Source organism: Emydura macquarii, unplaced genomic scaffold (assembly GCF_026122565.2).
Source record: "Emydura macquarii macquarii isolate MOO-44397 ecotype Brisbane River unplaced genomic scaffold, CSIRO-AGI_Emac_v2 contig_1300, whole genome shotgun sequence".
Classification (NCBI taxonomy): Eukaryota; Metazoa; Chordata; order Testudines; family Chelidae; genus Emydura; species Emydura macquarii.
Window position 1 is genome coordinate 44,792 of NW_027131437.1, and position 11,738 is coordinate 56,529.

An 11,738-nucleotide genomic window follows, 5' to 3' on the forward strand; every position below is an offset into this window, starting at 1 on the left:
CAGAAAAAAGAAAATGGAACTATAAGAAAAGATTGCGTGTAGGATAAAGGAATAAAAGAACAGGCCTGGGTGGATAAAGTGAAAAAATAAGACAACTAAGCACCATATACTTTGCTGAGCAAGAATGGCCAGTCCACTCATAGCCCTATGGAGTGGGTGCGTAGAGAATGGTTTGGATCAGTGCAGGGTGTATTGGGTTTGGGGGGAAATTATTTCACTGTGAGCACTGGAAAAATCTCAGAATATTTCAGTACTTCGAGATTCAGAAAATGATCGGACTGAGGGTAAATGTGTTCGTGGAGAAGTGACATAATATGTTTTCCATTTTCCAATCCTTGTCTGCAGATGAGAAAAGCCAGGATGGCCCAGTTCACGGCATCCCTGTAAAAGAAACACACCAAGATGGAAGAACTGGCAAAGAGACTCGATGAAGTGGGCCTGAGTACACAGTACTGGCTGCCCAAACTACAAGACAAATTGGGGATTACCTCTGCACAAGCTTTGAAACACTTAACCTGGTAAGGGTTAGCCTCCCCCAGGCACGGGTTAGTCCCCCCTGGTAACGGGTTAGTTTCCCCCTGGAAAGGGTAGCCTCCCCCTGTGAAGGGTAGTATCTTTTAAATCTATGGAGAAAACAGAAATTTTATTTCATACCGGATTGGCGCTGGACCGGGTTAAAAACGCCCCCGCTACTAGTTTCGACGCCCCGGCTAGTAGTGTTAAATTGATTAGGGGTATTATTCATAGAGCCGGACCGATGCTATCTCCTTATGCTATAGATAGAGTAAAAGATGGAATAGCTGGTTTTATGGATGATTTTAATCTCCGAGTTGGAGATTTTATGGAAAATAGAAGAAATATTTTAGGAGATAATTTTAATACAAATTTTATGAATACAGCTAGTTTTAAAGAGAGTAGTTCATTTAAAGAGGGAATATTTTATTTAGAATATCCCGTAGATTGTTTTAATTGCCCTATATGTTCACAAATTTTAGCTAGTTTCGGTAAATGGGCGAAGCATATAAATAATGTACATAAAAGCACTTCAATAAGAGTTATTTGCAAAAAATGTGGTAAATATTCGCAGTTCCATAACATAGCTTGCCACTACCCCAAGTGCAGGCCCAAGGAGGTGGATAACTCAGAGAAGAAGTATGCCTGCACGGTCTGTGGGTCTGCCTTCTACACTCGCTCGGGGCGGAGTCAACACATCAGACATAGGCATCCTGCGGTGAGGAATGAGGAAAGAAAGGAAGCTAGAGTGGTTGGGAAAACAAGTCGCTCTCGGGTATGGACAGAAGAGGAAATTGAATTATTGATTCAGCTTGAAATAAAATATGCAGGGATTAGAAATATTAATAAGTGTATAGAAAGTGAATTAAAAACAAAAACAAATAAGCAAATATCAGATAAGAGGAGGGACCTGGCCAAGAATAAGGTTAAAAAGGATGAAGATTCTATGGTTTTATGGGAAGAGGGCGGGATGGGAGATATTTTAGAAGATATTCCTCCACGTGAGAAAATTAAACCTTTAAAAGATAAAATTTTAATTGATAGGTTTTTAACAGGAGTTAGGTGTAATGGGGCTCGTATTTTAGAGAAATTGGATTTTATTGAACAGCAATTAAATGCTTCTGCCACTGTAGCAGAAGGTTGGGGATTATTTGAGGAATTATGTAAATTGTTGATGAACTCTCCTCATGAAGATGTAGAGAATTTGGAAAATAATAAAGAAAATAATATACAGAATGATAATGGGAAACAAGGAAGAAAAGTGGGTAAGCCTCCTGATAAATATAATAGAAATAGAAAATATGCTGGGAGAAAAGCTAAATTTAGATTCTATCAAACCCTCTTTGAAAAAGATAAGAAAAGGTTGGCTAGGATCATTATGGGAGAACCTGATAAAGCGACATGTAAGATAGCAGTTAAGGAGATTGAAACCTATTATAAAGAAATTTTGGGTAGAGAAGGACATGGGAATACCAGAGGATGGCCAAAAGTAAAAGAAGTGGTAGATAATGAAATTTTAAATTGGCCTTTATCAATTGATGAAATTAGAGAAGCCTTAAGAGAGATTGATAATAGTAGTGCTCCTGGACCAGATGGAATTAAGGTTAAGGATTTATGGGATATTTATAATTTAGACAGTAGGATTTTAGTAAGGATTTTTAATATTTGGTTTTTAAATAGACAGATTCCAGAGTGTTTTAAAAGCAATCGTACAATCCTAATTCCTAAAGTCAAGGATCCACAAGAGTTGAAGAAAATATCATCTTGGAGGCCATTGACTATTGGTTCGATTTGGATTAGGTTGTATACAAAAATTTTAGCTAAAAGATTATCAAGTGCTGTTAAATTATGCCCCAGACAAAAAGGTTTTATCGCAGCCTCTGGCTGTGAGGAAAATATATCGATTTTAGAAAAGTTAATTAAAGGGGCCAAGAAAAATAAAGACGAAATAGCTGTTGTTTTTATTGATCTTGCTAAGGCATTTGATTCGGTTGGCCATGGGCACATTTTAAAGGGGTTAAAGAGATTTGGGATATCAGAGAGTTTTATTGATATTGTAAAGGATTTGTATACAGATTGCTACACTGAAATTAGTGTTGGTGAGGATAAGACAGAACCTATTTTAATTAAGAGTGGAGTTAAGCAAGGTGACCCGCTCTCCCTATTTTATTTAATATAGCCATGGACCCTCTTTTATATAAATTGGAAGATGAAGGAGATGGTTTTATAGTGCAGGGTAGAAAGATAACTTCATTGGCCTTTGCCGACGATATCGCTATATTAAGTAGGTCCTATAAGGGGATGGTTAAGAATTTAAAAATTCTTAATCAGTTTTGTAAAAATTCAAGTTTAAAAGTAAATGTTAAAAAGACAAAGGGCTTTCATATTTTCCCAAGCATGGGAACATATGTTATTAACCCAAAAGATAAATGGGGATTAGGTGATGAATTAATTGATTATATTCAACCTGGTGAGTCTGAAAGATATCTAGGTGCAAGAATAGATCCATGGGTGGGAGTGGCTAATAATTCCCCTAAGGAAAAATTAATTGATTGGTGTGAAAGTTTATGTAAGGCTCCGTTAAAACCTGCGCAGAAATTGATAATTTTAAAAGTTTACATTTTAACGAGAGTTTTTTATGAATTACTTTTAATTGAGCCGCCACTTTATATGCTAAATGAATTAGATGTTTTAGTTAGGAACACTCTTAAAAAGATTTTACATCTTCCCCAGTGTACAACTGATGGGCTATTCTATGCTAGAACTAGAGATGGGGGTTTAGCAGTTACAAAATTTAGTACCCAAATTCCAAACATGTTAATTCGTAAATGGAGGAGACATATTGTCTCCAAAGATGATTGGATAGATTTCTCGTTTTTATATGCTGGGGAAAATTTAGTGGAGAAAATTTTAATATATAGTGCTAAAACGGCTAATCCTAAAACGTGGAGAGATGAAGAGTTTTTAAAATGGAGTAATTTAAGATGTCAGGGAATTGGTATTAAATATTTTAAAAATGATGGTATTAGTAATTCGTTTTTAAAATATCCTTGCTTGGCCAAGTCCTCCTCTCTGATTGCGGCATTGCAAACGAGAGCGAATGTTTTTCCCACCAGGGAAGCTCTAGCAAGAGGACGGAAGATGGAGGAAGGGTTATGTAGATGGTGTGGTAAGGTCAAAGAGACAATTCCTCATATCTCTGGTCAGTGCATAAAAATGAAAGAAGCAAGAATTAAAAGACATAATAGGATAGTTAAAGCACTAATTGATAAAGTAGGAAACAAAGGATGTAAAATTTGGATTGAACCTTACCTTCATAATAAAGAAGGGAAGTTGAGAAAACCCGACCTCATTATTGAAAAGGAAGGAGTGGTAGCCGTTGTGGATGTCACAGTTAGATGGGAAGACAACGCTGACAGTGTGGAGGCAGCCCACATTGAGAAGGAGGCATACTACTCTGAGTTGGAGGAGGAGGTGCTGCAGCTCACTGGTGGGAAGATCATCCACTTCTTTGGATTTGTGGTTGGGGCGAGAGGTAAATGGAGTGAAAGAAATGATGAAATTTTTAAAATTTTAGGTATTGATAAATTTAAAAGTTTTAAAGAAAGTGTGTGCAGACTTGCTATGTATGCTACGACGGATATGTTGGCTCTTTTTAGCGATAAACAGTGAACCCGAACATTCATTTCGTGTATCCTGTGGATTTTAGATATATTTTAGATATAGATATATTTATTCTCCATATTTTAAATTTTATCAATGGGCTTTAGTTTTCATACTATTGACCTGTTGACTATGTTTAACTGTCCTTTCATGTAATTTAATTTAATTTTAAAATTAATTGAATAATAAATATTACTTATAGGTTAGATCTTGATTTTAGATTATCTTAGCTACTGAATACTAGATTGGACGGCGGACTGGCCGCATAGTAACCAGGAAAGGGCAGGTAGAAAGGCAGAAGCCGCCATGAGGAAGCTGTAAGAAAGAAAGAGGAGGAGCTGCGGCAAGCTATGGACATAGCCCCAGAATACTGGTTGCCGTCTGAGAAGCCGTTGGTAGAGCTGATGGGGAACGTGCACAAACAATTAGACTTCCTGGAGGAGTCGGTGTCCCAGAGCGAGAATCTCCCTGATAAGGAAGTTTTGAGACGGGCGTCAGGAGGCCTGGCCCTGCAGGGTATTTACAAAACCAACAAGCTCGCAGATATGGTGGAGAAACGGGAGCAACTCATCAACATCCCAGAAGGGTTCGAGCTCTTTGGTCCACAGCAAGGGGCAGCGTTTGAGAAGAAGGAGTTTTCATCCTCCGAAGCAGAGTCCACATTCACAAAGACCATGGAAAAGCTGGGCTTCAGCATCAGCGTCGCAGCCAAAGGTGGGTTTGGGGGGTTTAGTGCTGAAACCAGCTCAGATTACAGCAAATCGGAAGAATCTGAGGAAACGCACAAGTCCCGCTCGGAGCACACTTACCTTTGCACCACCCAGTACAGCTACATCCCACTGGCCTCCTGCTACCTCCCAAAGGACCAGCTGCGACTTTGCAATGCCGCGCTGCAAGAGTTGAAAGCGATCGAGCAGCTTTTGAGTCACACCCCAGAGCCGGATAAGCTCAGCATGTTGAAGAGCAGGGCTGGGCATTTCTTCAAGAGATTTGGGTCTCATGTAAACCAGGGCCCCCTTCATTTCGGTGGGATATTCTGGTGGAAAGCGTCTTCGGAGGGATTCCGGGCAGAGCAGCTGGATGAGGTGAAGGAACAAACATCTGATGCACTCAGCTTTTATGTCGGGGGCAGCTATAGCGGCTTTGGTTGTAGCATTGCAGCCGGTGTAGCTGTAGCAAAATCAGGTTCTGAAGCGTCATTTCAGGGCGCAGACAGAAAACAAATCCAAAATGAGATTCAGCTCTTTGTGACCAAGACAGGTGGCCCACCAGAGATACATTCTCTCACACAATGGCAATCTGGGCTTGTGACCAGTAACAAAACCTGGAGTGTCATTGATCGAGGCTTTCAGCTAATTCCTGTGTGGGAGATAATCCAGTCCAATCACAGACAAGATTTTACAGATGTTCATCAAGTCAGCAGGAGCCTCAGAGATGCCTACGCAGCCCTAACTAACCAAAGCATCAGTCCATTGTTTGGAGAGGAATTAACCAGGGCAATGGATGAGGCCAGATCATTCTTAGAGGAAATGAAGTCCTGGGAAGTCACTGGGGATGGAGAACAGCTGCTGGAACTGAACAATTTCAAACAAAAGCTGGCAGAAAAAACAAAGAACTACGATATATGGATCGACATCTGCCTGTCGGATAAGGTGCTTCAAGATTTCCTGGAAAAAACAGTTTCACGGTGCAAAGATTTGCCTGGATTAAATACTGCATACACCAAATCTCTGCTGCGCTACCTTCTGGACCCTCACATCTATTCCGTTAAGAATTTCGCTAAATCTTCCTCCATTATGCAGTGGGTCTTCCATGAAGAAAAAAATCATCAAAAAAGTATGTCTATGTCTAACTTTGCTGGTTTTATTGCAGTCCTACAGGAAATGAAGAATGACATACAGGAAGTTACGTATGACCCTAGGTGCTCGGCAGCTTCAGTGCAAGAAGCCAAGGTAAAGGCCACCTTACATGTGAGCTTAGCTTTATCTTCCTTACTGCAGGCTCTAAAGCAGGGAATGCAGACGGACATAGAGCTGTTATTGCTCTCAGTTGCAGCCAGCGCAGGGTATCGGGTGGAAAGTAACACTTTTCAGTATCTCCTCGGCTGGCCAGAAATTAACTTCATATTGCAGGAAATGCAAACCGCACATGAGGAATATATCACTCTTAGGGATCAGGATGTTTCCAGAGCTCAGGCTTTCCTGCTGTTGACGGGTCTGACAGTAACATTTGACTGTAAACACCTGTCTCCAGAGGAAAAGAATAGACGGTTACTTTTTATAAAACATCAGGTAGGAGACTCATTGTCAGCCGAAGTGTCAAATGTCCTTAGAAAACACAGTGCCTGCAGTGACTGGGACATACTGGAAACAGACCTGAAATCCCTCAGAAATGGAGACTATAGAGCCACAGATGATGATTTGAAGAAACAGGGTATAATAAAAGAATTAGAAGACATCTGCCAAGGAACAAAAACTTCAAATCAACCAAAATCAAAACCTGAAGCGGAATCCAGCACTGATAAAATGCATGAAGCTATTGAAAACCAAGAGTTTCTCACTTTACTGAAGCGACTTGGAGTTGAAAGTTACTATCCAAGGAAAATGGGGACAGCAGACTTCCATGTAATTTACAAGAATTCTTTACATGACAGCCAGCCCAGCACGGAGCGTGAGCTGCCATTTTATTTTTTGCAAAAGCTCTTGATGCTGGACTATCAGGTCAGATACCTGGTTTGCAAAGATGACAATAAAACTAAACAAGGTCTAACAAATACACTTACCACCCGAGAAAATGAGAGTGGATCCTCAGATACATTTGATGACTTTTTTAATGATTTCAGTGACAGAACCAATGAATCTGCTACAAATCAGGCACACGTGCATCCTATGGACATCCAGATGGCAATTTTTCATTGTGCAGATGATTTCATGAGACAATATCTTTCAACAAAGCTTGCTTTCTGCCAGTTTGCACTCCCCCTTCTGGTGCCAAATCCTTGTGCTTCACAAATAGAATTCCCTCTTTGGTCCCTTAGCCAAGTTACAAAGAGTTGGAAAAGTGCTGAGAAATCAGGAGAGGAGACTCAGATTAAAAATTATAAGAACAAATTGATTTATCAGGTAGATACACCTGTGGTGTCCTTCATACGGATTGGTAATCCTTCTTCTTCAAAGTCTCAGATCCTGAATGCTCTGCTGAGTAAGCACAAACATGACATTTTTTTCCATCGTCATTGTAAAGGCAGCAGTAAAGATTGTCTCCTGATGAAAGGGGTTGTGGAAATCTTCTGGTATTGTCCAGGTGGGAGAGATGATGACAGATTTGACAACTGTATCACATTCACTAATCTGCATGGAGATGCAAAACAGCACAAACAACAGGTCAAATTTTTACAGGAAATTTCTTGTGTTAATATGGTTCTCTTATCAGATGTTGATCAGAATGATAAGAGAAGCATGGAAATTATGCGTGATCTCTGGAAATCTCAAAAGCCTTTGATCTGTCTTTTTGCTGAAAAAGAGAACACTGGGGCTGGCAAATCGAGCCAGAACATAAGAATAGGCATCAAGAACAGAAACGAGGCCGAATTTATAGATGAACTGACAACAACAATCAGAGATTTGCTGGCTGGTTCAAAGGTAACTTGCAGCCTTGAGAGCTGTGCAGATATTGCTCGCCGGCATGGTTTTGTCATTGATGAAGATGGAGAAGAGTGCACGAAAGCCAAGAAAATGGCAGAGGCTCTGATGAAACTGTTGAATAAGAATAATTTATATGAGAGAAAGTCAAATCTATTGCCTCTGCAAGGAGAATTATGGCACAAGTGGTGTCAAAAGGACAAGGAACTGACCCGCTTGCAGGATAAAAGAAACAGAAGTATTGAACAGCACCGGAGCCAAGTTGAGTCAGACAAGCATGTAATACGAAGCAATCAGTTAAAAAGCGCATTCCCTCTCAATGGTCTAATGAAGTCAGTGCTTGAATTTCTCCTGAAACATCCAGAGGCCACCAAAAAATACTTCCTGCAGTGGATGAAAGCACTTATGGATGACTTGTCCTCTGACTGCCTTGCAAAACTTCACCAGGAATACCACACATTGTGGTCTCAAATCCTGGAAATAAAGAAAAAAGGAGAAAATAATGACTTGAAAAATTCATTGCTAAATCAATTAGAAAGACTCTCAAAGAAGATAAATGATTCTACAATTGGCCTTGAACACATTTTGAGAGAGATAGCTCAGATTTATGAGGCGCTGGATTCAATGAAACAAAAGGATAAATGTTTTCTTGCACTCCCACAAATTGCAGCCGATCTGATGGTTTCAGGGTATCCCATTGAGCTGATGGACGGTGATGCTTCATACGTGCCACTGAAGTGGGTGAGAGCAGTTCTTGACAAGTTGACTGAGAAGTTAGGAGACAAAAAGGTGTTTGTCCTTTCAGTGCTTGGCATACAGAGCACGGGAAAGTCAACATTGCTCAATGCCATGTTTGGTCTTCAGTTTAGTGTGAGTGCGGGGAGATGCACCAGGGGAGCCTTTATGCAGCTGATTAAGGTGGATGAGAACTTCCAACAGGATTTGAAGTTTGGTTACATACTAGTCGTTGATACTGAAGGACTTCGGGCCCTGGAGATAGCCAATAAACAGTCACTTAATCATGATAACGAGCTAGCCACCTTCGTTATCGGTATTGGTAATATGACTGTGATAAATATTTTTGGTGAAAACCCCTCAGAAATGCAAGATATCCTGCAGATCGCTGTCCAGGCATTTCTGAGGATGAAGCAAGTGAAGCTCACCCCAAGCTGTTTGTTTGTGCACCAGAATGTTGGCGAATTAACTGCAAAAGAACAGAATATGGAAGGACGAAGACGCCTCCAGCAAAAATTAGATGAAATGACAGTTACAGCAGCCCAGCAAGAGTTCTGTGATGTAACTTGCTTTAGCGATGTTATCCGATTTGATGTCAACACCCACGTTCATTACTTCGCTCACCTCTGGGAAGGGAACCCGCCGATGGCACCTCCAAATCCTAGTTACAGCCAGAATGTGCAGGAACTGAAAAGCAAGATTCTCTTGGCTGCCAAAAAAGAATCCCAGAGCAGTGTTTTAAAGCTGTCAGAGTTAAAAGTCCGCATTAGTGATTTGTGGAATGCACTCTTAAATGAAAATTTTATTTTCAGCTTCAAGAACACGCTGGAGATTGCAACATACAAGAAGCTAGAAATAAGGTTTAGCCAATGGACCTGGCAGTTGAGAAGTCACATACTAGAGTTGCAAATGAAACTGACAAATCTAATTAGGAATGGAAAAGTGCACTCTGTCACCAAAGCAGACCTTGAAGAACAAATTAAAGTAAATTATGACGCCATAATGGAGGACCTAGAGAAGTATTTCAGTGAAGACAAAGACTCTGAAATATTGATTCAGTGGAAAGCAAGTCTTCAACTGAAACTGAAAGATCTGAAAGAGTCACTCATTACTGAAACTGAAAGAAAGTCTAAAAAACTTATTGAACTAAAGAAGAACCAAAGCAAATTAGATGAAAAGAAGTCAGAATATGAAAATGAGCTTTTCAAAAGAAGCAAAGAGTTGGCTCGGTCTTTAAAAGGCCAGGAACTAGGTGAAAACGAACTGAGAGCGAATTTTAACTCGCTGTGGAGTGAATGGGTGACTGAAGTGTCTTCAACTGCTCCACGGACTGAAGAGCCTGATATTAATGTTGATGTAGAGAATATCCTTCTAGAGCATTTTAAAGAGCCTAATTTAATAGGAAAAATTAAGGATTTTCCCCAAAAGAGGACATTTTCTGTTGATTTTTCTAAACATATCATCAAAAAGAAAAAATGGCATGAGTTCAGACCCAAGTTAGATGAAAGTGACAAAAGGAACATTGAGCAACTTACTGAGGGCATCATTAAGTCTGTCAAAGCAAACATTGATAAGAAAGAGCAGCAGAAAATGGATTACAATCGAAGTTACATTCATGAAATATTGAATGTAATAAGAAAAGAGGTGGACTCTGCATCCAATAACTCAAAATATGAATTTAATAATGAGTACAAAATAGAGTTATCACTGTATCTGTGCAAAATGGCAGCAGAAAGGTTTGAAGACATGCACAGAGCATTTAAGAATGCAAATGATCCCACTATCTACCTTGAAAATAAAAGGGATGATTTCTTTAAATGTTTTCAAATTTCCTGCCAAGGAGCAATCTCCATCACAACGTTTGCTGATTTCTTATGCAACAAGCTTTCTGCAGCTCTCTGCCAGGCAGTCTATGACAAGACCGCCAAAGACATAGCCAGCGAGATGAAGTCTAACCATCCTGCCCTCAATGGCAGTAGATCCAAACTAGAAACCTATATTTTGAAATCCCTGGCAGAGGAGGAAAACTTTGAGAAATACAGGCAGTACATTCAGTCCCCAAAGGACTTTTTAGAGGAATTTATCAAGAAGTGTGTCGATGATTATTGTTTGGACAAGAAAAATCAAAGATTGAAGAGTTTCTTAGACATTTCCCTTGATTCTTTAAAGATCCGTGTCCTTTCAGCTATTCGTGACTCAACTAAAGTTGTCAAGGATAAAAATGGTAATGTATTTTTATGGCTGGATGAATTTTGCAGCAAACTAGGAGACGTTTTAGACTTTCCAAGAAGTGATCTGAAAAGCATTGAACATCAGGAGACAACAGACATAGAATTTCTTAACGAAGCAATGAGTGAAGCATTGAATCCAGTCCTAGAAAAGCTGAAAGAACACTTTGCTGTCATTGATATGAAGCCATTTCAAACAAAACCACACAAAATACTAGCTAAATCGCTCTTTGGGTGCTGGGAGCAGTGTCCTTTTTGCAAGGCTGTTTGCACAAATACCATATTGAACCACGATGGAGACCACAGTGTTTCTTTCCATCGTCCTCAAGCTACAACTGGCGGGCGCTGGTATAAAACAAATCACCTAGTTACTGACATTTGTTCTAGTCTTGTAGCAAGTGATTGCTTATTGGTGCTTGGTGAAGACCGTAAAATTCCATACAAGAATTATCGGGATGCAGGCCCTCGTTATTCTAAATGGGACATCAGACCTGACACCTCAGTGCAGTCTTACTGGAAATGGTTTGTGTGTCATTTCAGGGCAGAGTTAGAAAATCAGTACTGTAGGAAATTTGAAGGTAAAGGGGAGATCCCTTCTCAGTGGAAAAAAATTACAAAACAGGATGCACTCTCTGAGCTGGAAAATGTGTAGCTTTAAGATAGTCAGAAGGAAAGACTAAGTAAATTTGTTGTTCTTCTTTGAAATTATGTGAAACAGCTGTATTTTCAAATAGGGTTCTTGTATTTTGATTTAGAAAGAAAATAATCCAAGGTAAACAATCTTTAATCTCTCAGAACTCAGAGAAATAAAAGATACTTCATTTCAGTGTATGAAAGTGTAGTTGCATCATTATAACATCAGAACCCTGTAGCTTTCCCAATTGCCGTGATCTAATTCACCTATGTGCTAGTGTATAAAGAAAAAAAATCCCTGCCGTGAAGATATTATGAAAGATTA

General features: G+C 39.7%; 1 protein-coding gene across 1 annotated transcript; it reads left to right on the forward strand.

The window, feature by feature from the left end:
• Positions 1-402: 402 nt before the first annotated feature.
• LOC137154708 (interferon-induced very large GTPase 1-like) lies at positions 403-11,533 on the forward strand. The gene is made up of 2 exons (XM_067550466.1): positions 403-518; positions 4,472-11,533. Exons 1-2 carry the CDS (start codon positions 403-405, stop codon positions 11,430-11,432), a joined length of 7,077 nt encoding a protein of 2,358 aa, XP_067406567.1. The 3' UTR covers positions 11,433-11,533.
• The last annotated feature ends 205 nt before the right edge of the window (positions 11,534-11,738 follow it).